This window comes from Actinia tenebrosa, unplaced genomic scaffold, assembly GCF_029948245.1.
Source record: "Actinia tenebrosa isolate PJP-AT-01 unplaced genomic scaffold, QUT_ActTen_1.0 PGA_scaffold0__85_contigs__length_37466705, whole genome shotgun sequence".
Lineage (NCBI taxonomy): Eukaryota > Metazoa > Cnidaria > Anthozoa > Actiniaria > Actiniidae > Actinia > Actinia tenebrosa.
Window position 1 is genome coordinate 15,906,215 of NW_028292569.1, and position 20,162 is coordinate 15,926,376.

At 37.1% G+C, this 20,162-nt stretch overlaps 4 protein-coding genes and 1 non-coding gene across 5 annotated transcripts; 3 read left to right on the forward strand and 2 right to left on the reverse strand.

Moving 5' to 3' along the window:
- Positions 1–3: 3 nt before the first annotated feature.
- Positions 4–8,912, reverse strand: LOC116305187 (uncharacterized). Its single transcript, XM_089033092.1, has 5 exons — positions 8,352–8,912; positions 5,212–5,656; positions 4,435–4,637; positions 3,770–3,946; positions 4–3,201 (listed from the first exon to the last, which is right to left on the reverse strand). Exons 1-5 carry the CDS (start codon positions 8,419–8,421, stop codon positions 2,912–2,914), a joined length of 1,185 nt encoding a protein of 394 aa, XP_088889218.1. The 5' UTR covers positions 8,422–8,912; the 3' UTR covers positions 4–2,911.
- Positions 8,913–11,585: 2,673 nt separating this feature from the next.
- Positions 11,586–12,663, forward strand: LOC116305193 (uncharacterized). The gene has a single exon (XM_031715047.2). The coding sequence runs from the start codon at positions 11,679–11,681 to the stop codon at positions 12,570–12,572; it is 894 nt and encodes a 297-aa protein (XP_031570907.2). The 5' UTR covers positions 11,586–11,678; the 3' UTR covers positions 12,573–12,663.
- A 597-nt stretch (positions 12,664–13,260) lies between these two features.
- LOC116305196 (zinc transporter ZIP12) lies at positions 13,261–16,590 on the forward strand. The gene is made up of 6 exons (XM_031715050.2): positions 13,261–13,470; positions 13,589–13,761; positions 14,522–14,665; positions 15,086–15,374; positions 15,457–15,644; positions 15,994–16,590. Exons 1-6 carry the CDS (start codon positions 13,407–13,409, stop codon positions 16,138–16,140), a joined length of 1,005 nt encoding a protein of 334 aa, XP_031570910.2. The 5' UTR covers positions 13,261–13,406; the 3' UTR covers positions 16,141–16,590.
- On the reverse strand, positions 16,285–19,128 carry LOC116305195 (uncharacterized). The gene is made up of 4 exons (XM_031715049.2): positions 18,111–19,128; positions 17,001–17,520; positions 16,632–16,782; positions 16,285–16,466 (listed from the first exon to the last, which is right to left on the reverse strand). Exons 1-4 carry the CDS (start codon positions 19,088–19,090, stop codon positions 16,285–16,287), a joined length of 1,833 nt encoding a protein of 610 aa, XP_031570909.2. The 5' UTR covers positions 19,091–19,128.
- A 909-nt stretch (positions 19,129–20,037) lies between these two features.
- Positions 20,038–20,110, forward strand: Trnat-cgu (transfer RNA threonine (anticodon CGU)). The gene has a single exon. It is a non-coding gene; the product is annotated as a tRNA-Thr (tRNA).
- The last annotated feature ends 52 nt before the right edge of the window (positions 20,111–20,162 follow it).

The following is a 20,162-nucleotide window of genomic DNA, read 5'->3' on the forward strand; positions in this document are numbered from 1 at the left end:
AAAAAATCTGAAACTGTTTTTGAGTTAACAATTTTTATTAGATACATAGAGGCCAGCTCTGAATAGGTTCGATTAGCATAGTAATAATAATAAATAATGATAATATCGATAGATTAATAGTAATATAATAATAACATTAGGGGTTGAATATCGCCTTAAATATCGGAGTAAAAACCACAGATTATTTACACCTAATTGCAGGAACGTAGTCATATAAGAATAAAAAATAACAAAATAAATACGCGTCACTATTTCACTGTTTTGAAGGTATAGACCGACATTTTTGATATTACCTTATTGGTATTTACTAAAACAGTTATTTTCGTCAATCTAGGGAGCTTAAGAATCAAATTATTAAAAATTATTTCTAATTAATTCCTATTTTTTACTTTTTATTTTTTATTTTTATGTCAGCGTTCTTTCATTAGGTGTATATATATATAAGCCCTTTCAATCGAATACCTTAACTATCCGACCATTGGTCGATCCGACCACGAGATCACAGACCCCTTTTAAACCGATCTTGGATGCAAGACGAACTGGAATACACGAGAAATCTCGTCGTTTCCCAATATTAAAAAGCTGCAATTTCTTTCGTATTTTCCTGACAGCATCTACGATTTAAGATGAATCTTAAATCTTGGAAGATAATTGGTTGTTTGTTGAAAGGATTTCTCATTGTAAACTGATTTAATATTTTTAGAGTAAAACCGTTTTGATGTAAATATTAGTGATTTCCAAATAAATAAACAAAAAATAAATAAAACAATACTGAAAAAATATTTGAGCGATCACGTGACAGCTCGCCCATATAGCCGGGTCACGTGATCACTACCAAATATGGGTACAGATTTTTCTCTTAGTGCAGATTTATAAATATGATATGATATAGATATTAGCCCGATCCTAACTATACTTGCGTATTTACATCGAGAGATATATGACTAAATATAATTATTAATAAAGTCTAATGCCTAAATATAGCAACTACTCATTTTAGCTACGATAAAACTTTTTTCAATCCATTTAGCGTCAAATATAACGTCTTCGACAGATGTCACGTGATGACTAGTCACGTGATAAGGACGTAAGAACTCTAAAGTCGCTCTATGTATAAATATTCGTGTGGGTATGAAAGGAGTATTCGTATTGAAAAAGATCGAAACCTCGTCCAGAGATCCCGTGTTTCTTCTGGTCAGTGGAGTACAGGTTGTCCTTACTGCGCATGTTTGGAAAATTGGAAGCTGGACCATTCTCGCTAGCAGAGCTCTCGTTCCTTCTGGTCACCGCCAAGAAACAAAGGGTTGGGCTAACGCGCCACTCAATTTGCACTGTTGTTTTTTTAATAGCTAATACCACAATAGAAAGCCTCCAAAAATGAAACCGAACAGGAAAAAAGCTGATTCTCCCAGGGCTCTGGGTTCCTTGACGCTGACCAAAAAGATCGTGGGCTCGAGGTAACGATGATGCAACCTGAGCATGCGCACTAAGAAATACAGGAAGCTACGAATGCTTTGCCCTATTTTAAAAATATGTTTACCTTCTATTGAATTACAAAAATAGCAATAATAATAATAATGAAATTGATATTGAAATCAAATAATAAACTGATACAGTTTCGCTATTATTAATTAATAATTCTACTCTACGAGTAATCATAACATTTCTATTCTTTTTGTGTTATTTTTTTCTATTAGAGCAATAGACCCATTCAGTAGCTTGTATATAGTGTTTTCTCTCTCAAGACCAAATATTCCGACATCTTGGAAATATGTGCCTTTAACAGTCCCGCAATGCACTGCGATGCCAACATGACCCAATTATTTCATCAACTTCGGAATGGCTATAATTCAAAACTCGCACCGATGTGAGGCTTAAGTTGTGAACAAAGGAATCTGGCGTGATTCGTGACTTTTGAATCAAGCCAGATTACTTTGAGTCACGCCAGAACTCTTTGTTCACAACTTAAGCCTCACATCGGTGCAAGTTTTGAATTTGGTCTATGGATGTAGCTCAAACAAGGAATGTTATTCTCAAGGGGATAACAAGTGGTCTGGAATTGGAAAACACTACGCCCAAGCTAACGAGGTCTATTACTAATAACCGCGACTAACGATTGAGCATCATTGCAAAACCAATGCTCTTGCAACAAATAAATGAAAGTCAACTAAGCGAAAATAAAAACATGCTAATATATACACATTACAGATAAAAATAATTGTAATAAATATAATAAATTTACACTTTTTACTTTTAACCCGGTTCGCAAAGTTGAAATTTTAAAATTAGAAAAATCCTGCTCATTTGCTTTGTATCGCAAGGCACTTTAAGGAAAAATTTTCATTTTTGTAGGTGAAGCACTCCTTTTAAAATTCGTCGAAGAATGCTGTAGCCCGCGACAGCTTTAAGTTAAATTAACGTTGTATAAACAACGTGGCTTTAAGTTTCTCGGAACCGGATGTTCATTTGTTCTTTTTCTTTTGAAAGCTTACGTGATTAAATTTTAGCAGCAAAGCATCAGCAAGCATTGCAAGAACTATATATATATATATATAAATAGATCTTGGACTTGAGCTATCCTTATCACGAGGCGGAGAAAAGGAAATCATATTCGACGATGATCGGAATTTTTTGGTAAACCGATCGCGACCGAAAAATATTTTTTGCTGCGTTGTCCTCTTAAATTAGTGCGTATTTACTTAAATACATGATTTCATAACCGTTTTTTTTTTTCTTTGTTGGATCCGCGAGATTTTGGTAAATCTTTTTATCCGGTTAATTTATCATTTTTAGCCATGAATGTCTAGCGTTACATCATGAAACAACGAGCCTTCAAACTGGTACCCGCATCTGCCTTGAAAGCGCGCAAACATAATTATCTCTGAACGAGATCACCTTCATCTCCTTTCCTTCACTCGGGGAGAACTCCTTTAATCTGTAGGGATTCCTTGTAATGAGTATGTAAATGAGTCTGCAGGCTTCCTGATTGGGAGAAAGCTTTGGAACATTGCCAACACTTGTAGGGCTTCTCGCCGGTATGCGTGCGCATGTGTCGTTTGAGGTCGGTCGAGCGCGCAAATGCACGGGAGCATTCTTTGCACTTGTATGGCTTTTCACCGGTATGATTACGTAAATGTCTTTGGAGGTCGGTTGATCGGACAAACGCTCTCGAACACTGTGTACATTTGTAAGGGCTTTCACCTGTTGGGAGAAGAATATAAAGTTTAAGAAATACCAGATATGCTTGGTTAGATTTTCAGTGCACAAATCGACTCTTTTCGAGCAGATTATTACACAAGACTGTGAAATTAGAGTTTAGAGACTCTTAGTGTGTGGCAGATATATTATTTCAACAAAACAAAGGAACAAAAACAAAAAGAACGAAACAAAACAAAGAAAATACGAACGAAATCTTTTAATTCGTTTTCTTCAGCTTTTGTTTTTCACTTTAAAGGTACTTGAACAAATAGGAATTTGTTTCTGTTCGTGATGCGCAATATCCTATTCTACACATCTAAATACCCCCTGTATTCGCTCTTCAATAAATCGTAGAATCCCGTTCTCGTTTTTATTAAAAACAATTTTTATCCTAACCTTATAATTAAAAAGTTTAAATCCAGGAAGCGTGTCGGCTCCGCCTTGATTCGAAGCAAAAATGGCTTATATTATATGATATTATCTATTGAGGTTTTTCATTGTGACGTTACACTATCGAAATTAAACATTACTTTTCCGTTTTATCAGGAAAAAAAGAGTTTAGAGAACTGACCTGTATGTGACCTCATGTGCCTTCTTAAGTAGCAGGGGTACTGGAAGGCCTTGCTACAGTATGAGCATTTCCACGTTCTTCCTGTCTTGTCTGGGCAGACGTACTTGACGTGTCTTTCCAAGTAATTCTGATAAGCAAAGATCTTGCCACATTTGTAGCAGGTGAAGCTTTCGTCATCTGGGGAATGGAAAATACATTCATTGAGTTTATTGTAACCAAAGTTACTCGCAATTGTTTGTACACCTTCTTCGTGCTTTATTTGTCTTGCTTTCTTTCTTCTACCATTAACTTTATAATTTTAAGATCATTTCAGCAACAATAGCATCCTTAACCGCTATTATTACTTTCAGTTTCGATCCAGTTACTTTCAGCAGCAAAACAACTTTATATATAACTTTTTTTTATCAGCAGCAACAACAACAACATCATCATCATCTCCATCCTAACCACCTTCGGTTATCTTTAGACACGATAATATTTTCTTCGATTATTTTTACAAACATCATCACCATCATCATCATCATCACCATCACCATCATCATCACCATCTCTATCATCATCATCACTAACATCTTCAGTTATCTACTGCAACACATTCAGGAAGCATCATTATGAATTTCTGGAGTAAATCCTATCAAAAAAACTATTTTAATATCAGCATGTACCTGGATCCATCGAAGAAAGCTTCTTTCGCAGATACCATCGATAAAACCTTGTTTTCTTATCATCCTTGATGTCGAGTCCTTCATTCAGGAAACGAGTGATTTCTGACTGACTGAGACCAGATATTCTTGCAGCTTCTTTTTGAGATGGTCGGTTGTTGTCTAGAAACTCTCGTATCTCTCTACTGATGATTTCATCATTTCCCCTACAAATAGCACAGGATTATTCTAATACCCCATTCACACCTAAACGTGTTTAGTTAAACTATGTTTTCATTAGGAAAAAAATTGAGAAACTGGAAACCTACAATGTAATGAAAATTTCTAAAATATTATCAAAGCAAGACAAAGGATAGTTTACATGCATTATTTCACCAAATATTGTGCAGTGTTCGTAGATAGTTTTCCAAACCTGTTTAGTTAAACCACTTTTAAACATGTTTAAGCCTTGGTGTGAATGGGGTATAAGTGTTAAGAGCCTGTTACACTGAGGCAATACATGTATTTCTTGCAACTTGCAATGCAACGTTGCGTTGCAAGTTGCGAAGAGAGTTGCGCATATCTGACAGACATATCACCTGCAACTTGCAGTGCCCTGCTTTTATCAGCATTGCATTGCAAATTGCAAGAATAATTGCCTCGTGTAATAGAGCCTGTAGTTATTATCTACATCTTCGTACAAGTACAGAAGGTACAGAGAGACACGCACCCTTGCATGAGAGACACTGGACAAACTAAGAGACAAACAGAGAAGAAATAACCGAGGGAGAAAATACTTACTGTAACATCTTTTCCAACTCATCTTCAAGTCTCTCAAGCCGTGCTGTATTAACATTCTCATTTTTATCACCTTTTCTTATTTCTTCATCATCTCCAACCACATCAATAGGCTTATCCGAGCCATCCTCTTCCTTGATGTCTTCTGTGTATGTTTCCCCAACAGACTCAACGGGCGACAGATCTTGTTCTCTCTTTAATCTGTTTGTCTGGAATTTTCCACTCTTTTCGTTTTGATAACTTGGTAAATCTGTGGTTGTTTGTGGAGAGGTGATTTGTGTAGTATTATACTCCGCTCTCCGTAGACAAAGATCTGCTAAAGTGTGAAGGCCGTGCGTATCCAAGTTGTGATGAAAACCGGTAAAACTAGTTGAGTAGGTTGGAGGAGTGGTGTTAGGCACGGGGTATGTACTGGGCTGGATGAAGTCACGCTGAGTTGTAACATTTTCTGTGAAAGAAAAATGATTTAGAAAGGAACTTCACAAGGGGCTAGCTAGTAAGAAACAACCTTTGGAAGCTTCAAGGCGTTTCAAACATCCGTATGCAAAACGTTTACAAAAAAGGAAGAATTTTAACAAAAATATAATAATAAATGCTCTAAACCGGCCGGGGGAAAACGAAGAAAGAAAAATGGATGAAAAATAGCAAGATGGTGCAGTGATACAGTGATACAGATGGGAAGAAAGCCGAAAAAACAACATATTTTTAGGTAACTAACAAACTAGAATCAAATAATTTTTTAAATATTTCTGGGTTAATTTTTTTTATCAGACGTTTTGTTTTATAGGAGAAAAATGACAACAGTGTGCAAGGATACAGTTCGCAACAAAACCGAAAAAACATTAAATTTTTGGTAACTTATTTCTCAGTTGAAATTTTCTTATCAGACTTTCTGTTTATAGGATGAACAGATCGCGTGAAGCTGAGCAATTCTTTATCAGCCACCTGCTTGAAGCTATGATATCACAGGAAAAGAAAGTATAGGCGTCGTTTGCTTCATGTCGCTACACGACTACAATGAAATATAAGCCTAAAATTAATAATGACACAAACAGAGAAATGAGAAAACAGGTCACCAGTTGTAGTATTTTTTACGAGTTGAATAAGGACTAGAATATTCGTAACATTTAAATAGTTTCCAATTTGAGCCAATCAGAAAGCATTACAGAGCAGTACATATCCAATTAGAGTGTAGCACTTGAGCTCGGAAGCCATTTGAATGTTCTGATAGAGTTTTGGCTTACAAGTTTCGTTCATGTGAAAGTTAACTGCAAAGTAATCATTGGAATAATCAAACCGCTTGCATTATACTAAATCTTTTTCACGTTATTTTTAATTTACTGAGGCAAAAGTTGATTAAAGTTATTTTGAAAATAGATTAAATAATTAACTGTATGCTAGTAAAGCCTTTCGTAATTTGTGGAATTCGGAGATTCACCGTCGCATGCATCAGTGAGTAGTGCATTGTGGGTGGAAGACGCTTGAACCAGACGGCATCGATTCAAACTACACTTTTCGTACTCCATTCTTACTATTTTTCTTTACTGAATAGACTTTTTTAATGTATTTTTTTTACTTAAAGGTGAAAAGTGGTTAATTATAAACTTTTTATTGCCCAATAATTTTCTAATCGCAAATCAGTCATGATAAATGAGAGTGATGACAAACTTGAACTAAGCAAAAAATGACAAAAACAAACCCGTTTTAGCGAAGATATCTTTCCAAAGTATTGCGGAAAACTTGATATTTTTCTTTCTCAATCTCAAAAAGCAGGTTGAAAATCACTGAATCAGATCACTCAACCACATTTGGGCCGCGCTCATGACGTGATCTCTTCGCAACGAACTCCAGTCAAGTTCAAAATGAACAAGTTATTACGTGATTTTATAAATTTAGATTTTCAAAAACGGGGAAAAATAAACTCTTTGAAGACAGAAAAATTTCAAGAGTGAAATAAAAATCCAACAACAAAATATCCATAGTTCTTTTTTGATTAAGACGGCGTTAAACATATTGAAATGCGCTGACATTCAATGTTTTACCCAAACCTATTGAAGCGAAAAGATTCAACTTGTTTCTAATTTCAACAAGTGCTTCGCGAGTTTGCTAAGATTGGATATTCGAATAAAACTTAACCGTATACAGTCCCAGAAATGAAGAAAAGAAGTACATATATATATAAAGATACAGTCAGTAGTATTCTTTTCAGCAAAAGAAGGCGGGATGAAAAAATAAGACGATTTCTTTTCTTTTTTTTTTGAATGCCTCGCGAACAAAAAGTTTTTTTTTTCCATTTGACACGAAAAAGAGAATCTAAAGACTTGTTTTGGTCAAAGTTTCATAGATTTTTTCGAAATGAGAGGTTGATATATTTGAACTTGATTGGGATCAAGAGATTTTCGAGTTCTAGAAGAGTTCCAGAACGGTTCTTCACCTGGTACCTGTTTGTTTGACACCGTTTAGTATCACCTACCGGTAATCGCCGATTGTCTTGGAGAATAGCTCTTCTCTCTGCCATCCCGTTTTACAGAGCACGAATCTGAACAATCTTCACCTTAAAGCGAAAATCAGTTTGAGGAAAAAAACCTGAGCTTCGAGAATCAATTCTGCAGTGCATTTGAAGCCGGCGAGAAACATAGCTTGTTGTTGAATTATTCATATTCTATGGTTGTTAGGTTGGTGCTGGGCGTTAGCTTACAGGATCAAAATGCTTCGTGACCCCGTAACGATAACAAACATCTTTTTCTGATTTCTTAACTAAAAAAAATTGTGTTTTAAAAAAAATTAATGAAAAACCAAGAATGATAAAAATATTGGGACAATTTCGAGTATTAGTTTTGAATTGAGTTCAGCTTTTGTTTGGTGTCAGATTAGAAGTTATTTTTCTATGATGCAAGTCAAAACAGCGTCAAGCGCTCAGAAATTTGATTTACATGAAGATCGTAGGATCGTAGGATCGTAGGATTAGAATGGTTTCAGTAAGAATTGAGATTCAAATTTGCAAAAACGATCGCGAAAAAGCTCAAGCTTGCTTGCCGGGAAGTCCATTAATCCAGGTATCGGACTCCGTGCAAGAGCGATATGGCAGTAGGCGAGCAACATCAACAAACTGGTGTCCAATTAACAACAAGGCTGGTACTCACCGCTGTCCGCTTCCTGCGACAGCTTACGCTTTCCAAGCAGAGTTTTCTTCACAAGAAACGATCTGGGCATAACTAGTTGTAGATCTGTCCAACACCGTCCACACTGCTGCCTTGGTCAGCCTCTCTCATGGGATCCGTAGATGAAAGAGATGGATCGAGAGAGCGAGCGGAGAGAGAAGGGTGTAGTTTTGCTCAATATGACGTGATTTCCATCATGATATCACTACCCTGATGATTTGCTTCTTGAGCGGGTCAATCGCGTATGAACACCATAACAACAATACCTACCGCCAGCGGACTCCACCTTACGCACGCGCAGAGTTCTGCTGCTGTCAAACTTGGTCCGCTCGACTTTTTGATTGGAAGAAGATTGACAGAAAGTCGATAAAATCGCAAACAAGTCCAAGAAAATTCCACTTGAAGACCCAAAACTAGATTACAGTCGAGACAATGGCCATCTAAACGTTAGGTGGTATTCTCTTCCGTTGGGATCGCGCTGAGCAAACTGTTCGACTTGAAGATATTTACTCTTTTATCCCGCTGGAAGTGTCTGTTAGTTGTGATTGTAGGCCGGCTGGTTGCCCCAGTCGATTTAACCAGTAAACAATTACATCACATTACGGTTAGGTCATGTGAACGAATCATGTCTCACAGCTAGCGTCACTCAGTAATGGACAGCGCTTCGACTTCGAACTCTACATAAATCTACTCCGCAAAACCATTTATTTGTACGGCGTCTATTTAAGGTTAAAATGAAACGAAATATTGTACGAGAAATCTCGTTTAATTTTCAGGATTTTTCGTTTGGGAGGGCGTCTTTAGAATGGTCTTGTGAACAGCGATCGAAGAACAGGTTGTAACACGCATCTTGATTTAAAAGTTTAGGTTCACTAGTGTGTGTTAAGTTTCTCTGATTGTTCTTTTTTTACTTCTCGCCTCCGATTTAGATGAAATCACCACTAGTCATCGCCAAGATCTTTCGAACACTGGAGTTTACATTCTTTACCTTCTAAACCCGTTCTGAACATATTTATTTAATTTTTCCTTGACATTTTTCACGTATCTTTGTCAAGCTTCAAATATCTTTTCCCAGAGTTTATGCTACGAATGTTTCAGTACTTTTTTAATGTATATTTCGCTAAACTAAACTCATTTCTATTTTTCAATTCTATTTTGTTCGTTATAAGAAAATTAAGAAAATTAATCCAGAATTGTTGTGATGAGAAGCGGCCTTCCAGAGCTAGCTAGTTTTCCAGAAAACCGACGGCGCGCACTTAGCCAGGCAGCAGGTGCTCTCGCGCGCTCGCTCTATCAGCGCTCGTTTTAAGGGCATTTAAAACTATAAAGCCGATCTAAAGCTACACGGATAAGGGAGAAGTCAAAACCAGTATGAGATCGCTGGGGATTGAAGATTCTTGCTTTGCTTACAGCGAAATTCATACCAACTAAGCCATACTTGCTTTTACACAATCGATATTCGATTTAGTTGGCGAGTTACATACTTAATTCCAGTAGCTTTGCACACAAATAAAAAGTACTGTATTCAAACATCAATCGAAGATCTTTACACGATCAACAGTTTTTTTCTTCTCATTTACCACATACTTAATCTACTTTTTAAAACAAAACGCCTTGGAAATATATTCCTGTGTTTGTTTAGTTATCTCAAAAAAAAAAAGCAACATTCGGTAGCGAGAAGAAGAACATACTTGGGACTCCCAATTTAGGAGAAATCTTTTGCCGGTTGGTGGTTCATAGTATGCTCAAATCTAGAACGAGTGAAAACAAGGTCCATAAACAGCAGGTATTTCAATGATTCTCTATGGCCCGTGAAATAATAAAGAGTTAGTAAATACAAAGGTTTATGTATGAGCCGGGATTACAGTGAAGTTATTTTCAATTTCTTCGATTCCTCAGTTTGCTCGGCTTCAGTTCATATATTAGTCGGGGAGCTAGGACCTGAAAAATCGCTCAATCTAAACAATAAAAAATGTTTGATATTTGATTTTTATAAACCAGGATCTGCTCTTTCGAGCTAGGTACATTGTAGAGTCCGATTGTGGTATCATTCGTGAGATATTAGGCGATATTTACCGTTTCCTAGCAACAAACATGACAACGAAGGTTTTGCATAAAAGTGCTGGATTTCAGTGACTTTAAATATGGTTTCCCGCCGTCTGAACCAATCAAATATCAGAAACAATTCGCCAATTAATAGCTTATAATGATCAATAACTTTTCCCGGCCACTATCAATATAAACATACTTCTTCGTTGTTAGAACTGTTAGTTCTGATAAATGTTTCCATTTTTTTTACAATTTTGATAAAATGTACAGGGGGAAATCTCTTGACAAAAATTCCCTTCACTACCCCTGTATAAATGCTTGTTACTCACTACCCACCCCTTCCCCCTTAGTCGCACTTGTCCTTCTGAGAACTACATGGTAATGTAGCCTCTAAAGTATTTAAGTGAGTGAAGCAGTAACCAGTAAGTACTTGAACTAGGACACATTAGCCACCAGTAGGACTAGCGCATGCGCAATTGGTTGTCATAAACCTAGTAGCCTCTTACAATTATCAGTTTTATGAATTTAAATGTGTTTGAGATAAAGGATTTCTCTTTGAAGTCAAAATTAGATTTCACGAGATAGACTTAGGTGTACAATCGTTGGACATTTCCTCTGCTGTTAAGCTTCTTTATGATTGGTTATTTTGCTCTATCACATGTTCTGTGTCCAGACTAATTTCACCATGAAATCAAGATAGCTACCCAATGGCGGCTCTGTTCTTTCATGGCTTCCCTCAGACGCTGTCTTCGGTTAAGTTTCCTTGGCTTGGTCTTCGTGGCAGCTTTGTCAGTGATCTTGATAATTTCACAAGGTAAACTATCTAGCTCCTAGTAGTTATGTCGTATTCTAGTTGGCCTAGTGTTATTCATAGCGTCTGTCAAATTGCTACTAAGAGACCGGTCAGTTTTATATCCCTATTGATTGACAAATCAGATCGGCCTATCGCTCCATATTCAATTTCTGATAAATGTTTAGGCACCTATTGCATGAGGTTGCTGGGACCCTTCTGCCAGGGATAGCTAGTTAATTGAAAAAATTAACCTCGTCTCTCGCACTAGGGCCAACCTACCTTAATGTAAACAAGTAACTGTCAGAGCCCAATCGATTGGTCCTTATACCCCTTTTATGGAATTATGGAGCATTTTTCCAACAGGTCCAATCGACTTGAAGATACAGCAGACTATTGCAAGTTGGCATTTTGCAAGTTCATTTCAAAACGAGACAAATTCTTCGAAGCCTATCTGCAACACCGAAGCCATGAGAGATATTCTACTTGTCATCGCCTACATCGACATCACCAGCGAAAAGATGCTAGCACTTGAAGACCTGTATAAAAACAATTTCCCCAACATACTTTTCTGTGGATCAAATCCACTCGAAACCGGAAGTAAAAGCAACATTTTGATATACAATATTCAACATGGGATAACCGCTTATGCTTGTCTGGCGGGCGCAATCAAGGCCTACCCAAAATACAAGGGATATTTATTCATTAAGAATGACTTATTTGTGAATTACTGGAGACTATCGGAACTGGACCTTCATAGAATATGGCAAACAAGAACACTTGGTAACCAAGCAATTTTTGAGCAGTCACGTGAGCAATGGATCTGGTGGTACACGGCTTGGGGTATGAAAGCGTGCGAGAAAGCTTACAAAAAGATCATCTTCCTAAACACTGTGGACAAGCAAAATGGAGGTCTTGATAACGAACGTAAAGAAGAATCCAATTGGGACATAGAGAACTCGTTAAATGCTTTACTATGGAACGGTCGTGGGAAATATCACTGTTACCATGGCGACGCGAACATCTTTTACATCCCTGCAAAGTACGCCATCGCATTTGAGAAAATGACGCGAATTTTTGAAGAATTCGGTGTGTTTGTTGAAATTGCGGTTTCTACGATCATTAAGATGCTTGAGTTACAGGAAAAAAATATCGTACTTGAAGGTGTTGACCTGGGGAAGATATTTGGTGAAGAAAGAGCTGTGTGGGACTCGGCACTTTTTATGGATTCTTTGAATTTTTCTCAGGCTTACGTAAGACCGTTATTTGCGAAGAATAGTGGATATTATGAAAACAGTGTGAGGGGAATTCTTAATGCGATTGATATTCAAAAAAACTGTTCGCCAAAAAGAAACTGGTGGTGAAACGAAGCATCACTCTTTAAGATAAGTCGAGACCTTATCGCTTTATTTTACTTCGTAATATATTTTTACTGTTTCATGCAAGATTTTCTTACCTTACGATCAGATAATATTAAAGAATTTTTCAACAAATGTTTTGTCGTTAAGTATAAATAATATCCTCGCTATTCATAACGAGCGCGTAGCGAAAAAATTAAGAATGAAATTGTTCCTAAATATTGTCGGGGAATGACACTTTCTCAAGTCGCGCGCATGCCTTGAAATCAAAACAGAATGAACAAGGGTAAAAATAGATCTGTATTTTAATATAGTGTGTAGGCGAATATCTGTTTAGGTCAATGCACACTACCCTCTTAGTCTGCACAACAACATTTATTATTGCACAACAAATCTTTAATCCAACGACACACGGCAAAAAAAAAAAAAAACTATAACAGCGCATTGATGCTTTGAGTCGATACTCCAATATCTTAAGGATGACATGGAAATTTTATCCTTTTTTTCTTTTTCATTTTATCAATTTGATTTTAATTGTGCTGCCTGAACAGAGAAAGCTATTAGACAACTATTCTTCAAGCCACTCATGACCTGCTAAGATTCCTGAATTCATAAGAAAACCTGAAATACCTGCTATCCAGTGCGCTGTTACTACAGGTAGTTCTGTCGTACACGTTTATGGATCTTTAAAACGAACCAGTCATAAATATTTGTGAAGAAGAAAGAGAAAGATTTTCTTAACACTAATCCACTATATCAGGGTACTTTGAAGTTTAGAGAAACACCAAAAAACTGCAGAACAGCCATTTATTTTTGTTTTCGGAATATATGTATATATAGATGAGTAACTGTAGTGTTCATTCGTCTTTGCCGAATCTACTACCACGCACGTCTCACTTAAAAGGTAACGTACAAAATACTGACAATCGTTTTATTAGCAATTATTTAATATTGTTGTTGTCAAATAATCAAAGAAGCTGTCATTCTATTTTTTTAAATATCATTATTGTTCTTCCCCCCAGCTCTTTCATACGCTTCACTGTCCGTATCGGTTATCCTAGGGACTGCTCTGGTATTTGCGGTTCTCATTTGTCCCATACTTCAGCGGAATATACGACATTTAATCATAGCTTTTCTTGTGGCACTTGGTGCTGGGTGTCTTGCTGGAGATGCCATATTCCATCTTATACCTCATGTAAGTAATATATGACTTTCTATGGTACCTATTCATATAATGACTTGAATTGACCTTATCGTGGCGCCTTCAAGGCACTTGACACTGAAGAAAAGAGGGAGCGTGAAGTGCGCACTATCTGGGTATCGTAGGATATCATCCGCGTACTGAACTGATGGAACTACTTAGTGTTACTTAAAACTTTAAGGATGTCTGGACTTTGATTATTAGAAATGCTACTTCAGCCACTGCTCTTCAACTCGTGCTGAACTAGAGTGCGGAACTGATCCAACATGCGTGGAATTGAAATACTTCGCTTGATGGGGCTTCAAAAGTCACGTTAGAGTTGCGTGATATAATATATATTGCGGGACAACGATGTTGCACTGCTTTCTTTTAAACCAGATCAACCCTTGTGTATCGTTCATAGGCTGTTAAAATCATCATCTAAATAATGCGCAACATCTTTTTTTAACAAGCCCAACATGTTGCGTTTAAACATTAGCAAAGACTTTGAAAGTCACGCGAGTTGCGTGACTAATTCAGTAACAAAGGTCTTTTAAAAATTTAAAAATTAAACTCCTCCACAGGCATCTCGTCACTGACTTTTTGGACTTCCTATGATATTGGAGTTTAAACTTCCTGTGTCGGGAAAGAAGGTCATGGTCTACACGGCCTAGGCCAAAGGAAGCCCAAGGAGTTGCCTACAAAGGAGGGTAACCTTAAACTTCCGCGGGTATGTTTTCAAGCAAGACTAACCCTTATTATGTATGGTCCATAGGCTATCAACCCTCGTATTTCAGTTCGGTATTTAGGCATCAAGGTGGATCCTCATGCCGATTCTCAGGTGCTCTGGCGATCCATAGTCATTGTTTGTAGTATCTACGTGTTTTATCTATTCCATTTGATTACTCATTCTATTGAGGTAAGTGTGGCACTATTTGGTACATGGCAGTGATTTTGTTATAATCACATCGTTAACAATAGCCCCATCGTCAAAGGTGTGTTTCTTGTTTTTACTGATACTGTAGAGCGTTTTCACGTGACGTCACATCGGCCATGTTGGTGTTCCAAAACAATACATTTTATAACCTCCACGGGAACTGAATTCTATCTTTATGCGAAAAAAAACTGTGCAGAATTAAGTTTCTATTGCTTGGCTTCCTTCTCACGTGAGTGAAAACGCTCTATATGAAGTTGACTTCGTGAAAGTGCTAACGATAAAGAAATAATTTTTAAGAAATTGCCATGCTTTTTGTCTTGCCTTGCCTTGCCTTGCCTTGCCTTGCTTTGTTTTGTTTATTACTCATCTAATTATTTACCGTTTTTTCTCGTCATTTTTCAGTCAGGACATTCACATTCACACATCAATACTCCAACTCTCATTAGTTCAGACAGCCAATCTCCAGTTAGTCCTACTCCTGGTGGCCCAGGATACCTCAATGATGATCATTTAAAAAGTAGCAACAATAGCAGTAGTAAAATGAATACTCTGGTGGTAATGATATTGCTAGGTGACGTCATACACTCGCTCAACGATGGAATGGCTATCGGTGGTGCTTTCTCCAAATCTGCTTCAGATGGACTTAGTACGTCACTAGCCGTTCTTTTTCACGAGGTCCCTCATGTAATAGGTCAGTACCTTACGAATTGTACCGTGCCGTGTCCCGCACTTTTAGAGGACCTTTTAAAATTCGTTTTTCTTGTCATTCCCAGGTGATTTTGCAATTTTGGTATCAAGCGGCCTCACAATGAAAAGAGGACTGTGCTTCCAGGCCTTATCGCTCAGTCCCATGTACGCGGGTCTGATAGTCGGAGCGCTACTGGGTACGACACTCAGTCTTACTGATTGGATATTCGCGGTTACTGCTGGAATGTTCTTATTTATAGCATTTGCAGAAATGGTAAGCGTAAAAAATTTCTCAGCTTTAAACCTCTAGGGAGTAAAAGGGCTGTGGTTTTCGTAACGTCCTATTTTGTCCCTAAACACCGAATCGAAATATGGCGACCAATTTGAATAGCTGTATTGTTCTTCACTGACTAGCGACTGACTAGCCCCTCATTAATGTGAAAACGCCTTTATGTTTGCACTTGAACACGAGGCTAGTCAGTCGCTAGTCAGTCCAGAACAATAGTTCAATTCAAATCGGTCGCCATATTTCGATTTGGTATGTAGTATTTGAAATTAAAACAGTGCATTCTTATTTATCTCGATTGTATTGCATAAAATCATAACGGTCTGTTAATCTCCAGGTTCCAGAGCTTCTACATTCTGCTTCAACAAGTATAAATAATAAGAAAACTGTTATAATTCTTCAAAATGCTGGACTCATTACGGGGTTTACGATCATGGCGCTGCTTGCTGCGTTTGAACATAGAATAAAACAGTCTATATCTTGATCGAAGAGAATTCGTTAAAATCGTTAAACAAAACTGTTACGACAATGGTTCTGCTAAATAGAAGTCCAGCATCTTCATCGTGCGCATGTGCCTTAAAGAGCTCCCGGCTATCAGGAAAATATCCCATAATCTGGATCTCCTGGATCAGACATCCTTCTGTAGATATCCCAGCTCCTTATTTAGCTTCTCAACGGTTTTTGTCCGTGCTGGCATGTAGTAACGGTAGAGGCCTGGGTACTTGACTCGTGTTACATATAGCCCTGAGTTCCTAATTCTATGAACTAGGTCCCAGTCCGCTTTCTGTTCAAACAGAGTTTCATCCATTCCTTAAAAAAAGCGTTAACAAGAGTTAGAAATGTGGTACCGTGGTTCCTATTGGTTCAGAGCAAAAGCCATTTGAGTGTCAAGGCAATTGTACCTCTTTAACTCAAATAAAACTCTATCCATTCACATACGTGGAATAATTATGGAATATATATACTGGATATTACCTGAAATCCTGGTCCAATCCTTCTTGTAAATGCCAATCACATCGTAACCATGGAAGCACCACGATCCACTTGGGTTTTGGATCCCCGGATGTGAACTGCAGTCAAGCTGAAAGACGACAGGAGCGAAAGCAATGCGTCCCTCGATACAGTGCTGCCAAAAAATTAAAAACAACAATACAGAATAAACTACTTTTGAATGCTCTCGAAATCATTCAGTCTTGGAGTAATTTAAGTTTGAACCTGCATTCGTTTTAGTCATGTCTAAACAATTTCAAAAACAGTTCAAAAATACATGAAAAAATAAAAACAATAAGAAGTTTTAAAGAAAGTTTTTAAAATACTATTTTCAAAATCGTATATTGTTCGCACCTTTCTCGTATCTTCGAAGAGGGTGTCGGGAATGTCCACGTGAACATCGCATGCTAATATGATTGGATGTTTCCCCTTAACCAATAAGGCTGCCCTATTAAAGCCACGTGACTTTGAGTAAGGTCCGTCCATCTTGATAACTGTGAATCTGTGTTTTAGTGTTGTTTTGTTTAAATTACTTTCAATATTAAGTCCTGTTTCCTCAAAATCCACTACGATAAGGTGCAAATCCACTTCTAAAGCGTCCTCGAAGGCTTTTTCAAGTCTATCGATGAATAATTTGAACCATTTTGTTTCGTGTTTGACTACTACGATCACATTTATAAAGGCTTCCTTGTTCCAATTGAAGCCTTCTGGATAACAGAAATGAGAAGCATTGGGTTTGTGGATGTATTCTACAGCTCGTTCAGGATAATCCAGGCCATCTACTTCTAGTTCAATCTCCAACAGGTAAAGTGGTTCTTGGTTTTTCGAGAGGGAAAGTTTCTCTACTTTGTAAACTCGCTTTGTTTTGAATCTCCTAAGTTTGACATAAAAGAACAACATCATAAGCTTGTTTCATGCATTATGCAAAACGTATTTTAAAACCTTTGAAACCTTTATCTATTTTTCATTTACTTTTTTTGATTTTGTATACTTATAATTATAGAAATGTTATTGCTGTTTTGTGTTGATGCTGATAATGATGGTGATGACGATTATGATATTGTTGATGATGATGTTAATCATCATCATAGTAATCATAATAGTGATTGATGAATAATACTGATAGTGGAGATGAAGATAAGTAATGATGATGATTAGGAATGCCGTGATGGCGGTGATGATGATGATGATGATGTCCATTGAAGATGGCAATGTTTGATGATGACGTTGATGTTGTTTGATGCAATTCAAGTATCAGTAATCATGAATGGTAATTTTAACTGAGTTGATGTTCATTGATTGATTGAGAAATATTAGATAACGATTAGCAATCCATGATTCCAATGATGATAATCATAATCAATAGTATTCAAAGATATTTAAGAATAATGGTACTTTTTACATTTACATATCATTTAGCATTCATAATATTCAAAGCCTTTATCATTTTTCATAGTTACCTACTTCGGATATGCCTTTTCTAATCCCTTCAAATAAAATTCGACCAATTGTCTTACTTCAGCTTTCTCCTTCCATGTTTCCAATTCATGTCCATCAGGATCACTAAACAATACTTCTATATTTGTCTTCAAAACCGCAAAATTCGATGCTCTTTCCCCCGATTCAACATCCTTTAAACCATAAGAACACACTGGCATAACTTTATTCCTTACCCATGCTGGACTTATAAAAGATATCAATGAAAATTTCAAGACAGTGTTCTCATCCATCTGCTTGTCCTTATTCTTGAAGAACCAAGCGGCTAGATCTTCATGTCCTGTGCTCCTAGTGTCGTGTGATATATGCTTCTCTCGTATCACTTCAAATTCATGTTCTCCAGGTTGAATCCAGCGAACTTCTAAAAAATCGCCAAAATGAAAAATTTCAACAGGATGGCTTATATCCTCGCTCAAGAATATTTCTGTCGAATACTGAAATTTTTGCTCGACATTGTCTAGCTCGATATTTTCTGGGTGAACTCTTGCGGCAAGTTCCAAGTCTTTACGATTCTCGCTTTCCGAAAGCCAGAGCTCTGAACCTCCACTAGATTTGAGAAGAAACTTGTAAATCCCTGTCTCCGGTACATGCAAATACCCACTCAAACGTCTCCCAGAATTCTGATTTCTAGAACTGATAAAAGATTTGCTAACGACGGAAATAGTGTCCGGATGCTTTGGGAACACTGTAGACTTAAACAAGTGTTGGAGTGTGCCTTTACATAGGTTGTTCCACTCGTGTACTGCGAATTTTCCGATTTTCCTTTCTTGTTGAGTTGGCTTGTTTTGATAATGCCTCATTAATCCTGTCGCTTGTCGTGAGGCAAATTTCTCCGCGATAAAAAGAGAGGTTTGAACCGTGAAGTGAAAGTAAAGAATAAAAAACCCAAACACTGATACTACATTGATAACCAATACACAAAGAGAGCTGATCATTTTTCCTGGCATTTTGTGCGAATGTTTCTCGTCCTCCCTTAGATAAACCAAAGCCGTGGCATGGATTTGCAATTAATTTAGATTTCCCCGCGCAACACAACTCAATACTCAATTCCAACCCAGTTCAAATACGTCACAGCTGATGACCATGGTAACACAACCAACGTGAAAGAAACGCTGACAATGAAAGCAAAGAACAAAAAAAAAACACCAAGTACTGCAAATAATTTCGCATAATTTATCTTTAAATTGAAGTATGAAAAATGTTCTTTGAATGTTTCAAGTTCTTTATAATTTGCTATCTGATTGAATTGTGAAACGGTCAATCGTTAATGCAGCGAACGTAAATTCACAGAAATTCGTTTCATTGATACTAAACATTACCGATCATTTATTCATCATATCTATGCTTTTTATCGTTTACTTTTCGCACAAGGGGCTTAATATACTAATATATTAACGTATTTCCTGGTCCAACTGCTCACAAAAAGTGCTAAAATAAAGTGAAAAATGTCCTCAATGATTTAGCCTCCATCTCAGAAACAATTATACTTGGACAAAAAATCCTGTCATGAAGAAAAAATAAGAAAACTGTTTATAGAACTACTCTTTGTTTTGGACCCGCAAGAGGTTTTCCATACGTGTAAAAACATAGTCACTTAAAAGCTCTATAGGTAGATCCGTACTTATTTGAAGATCATGCCTTTTTTCCAAGTTTGTTAACCCCAAGTCATAATCTCAAGCTTTGAATCAAGAAAACAAACAAGAAGTTGGATAAAGAAGAAAACAATACTGATGAACCAATTCAACCATTCTCTTCGTATTTTGCCTCGGATCACGTGGAAGAAAATTTTTCGCGCGGTGCATTGTGGCTAAATTCCACGCAAAGAAGTTTGCGTTTCTTGGAGATATTTTCCAAACTATGATTAATTGTTTTAGAAAAATAGAGATAGAACAAGGCCTCGTTAGCTCAGTGGTTAGAGCACTGGTCTCGTAAACCAGGGGTCGGGAGTTCGAATCTCCTACGAGGCTTTTTTGGATAAAATCTGAAAAAGAAATTGAAAACTACTCATAAGAAGAAAAT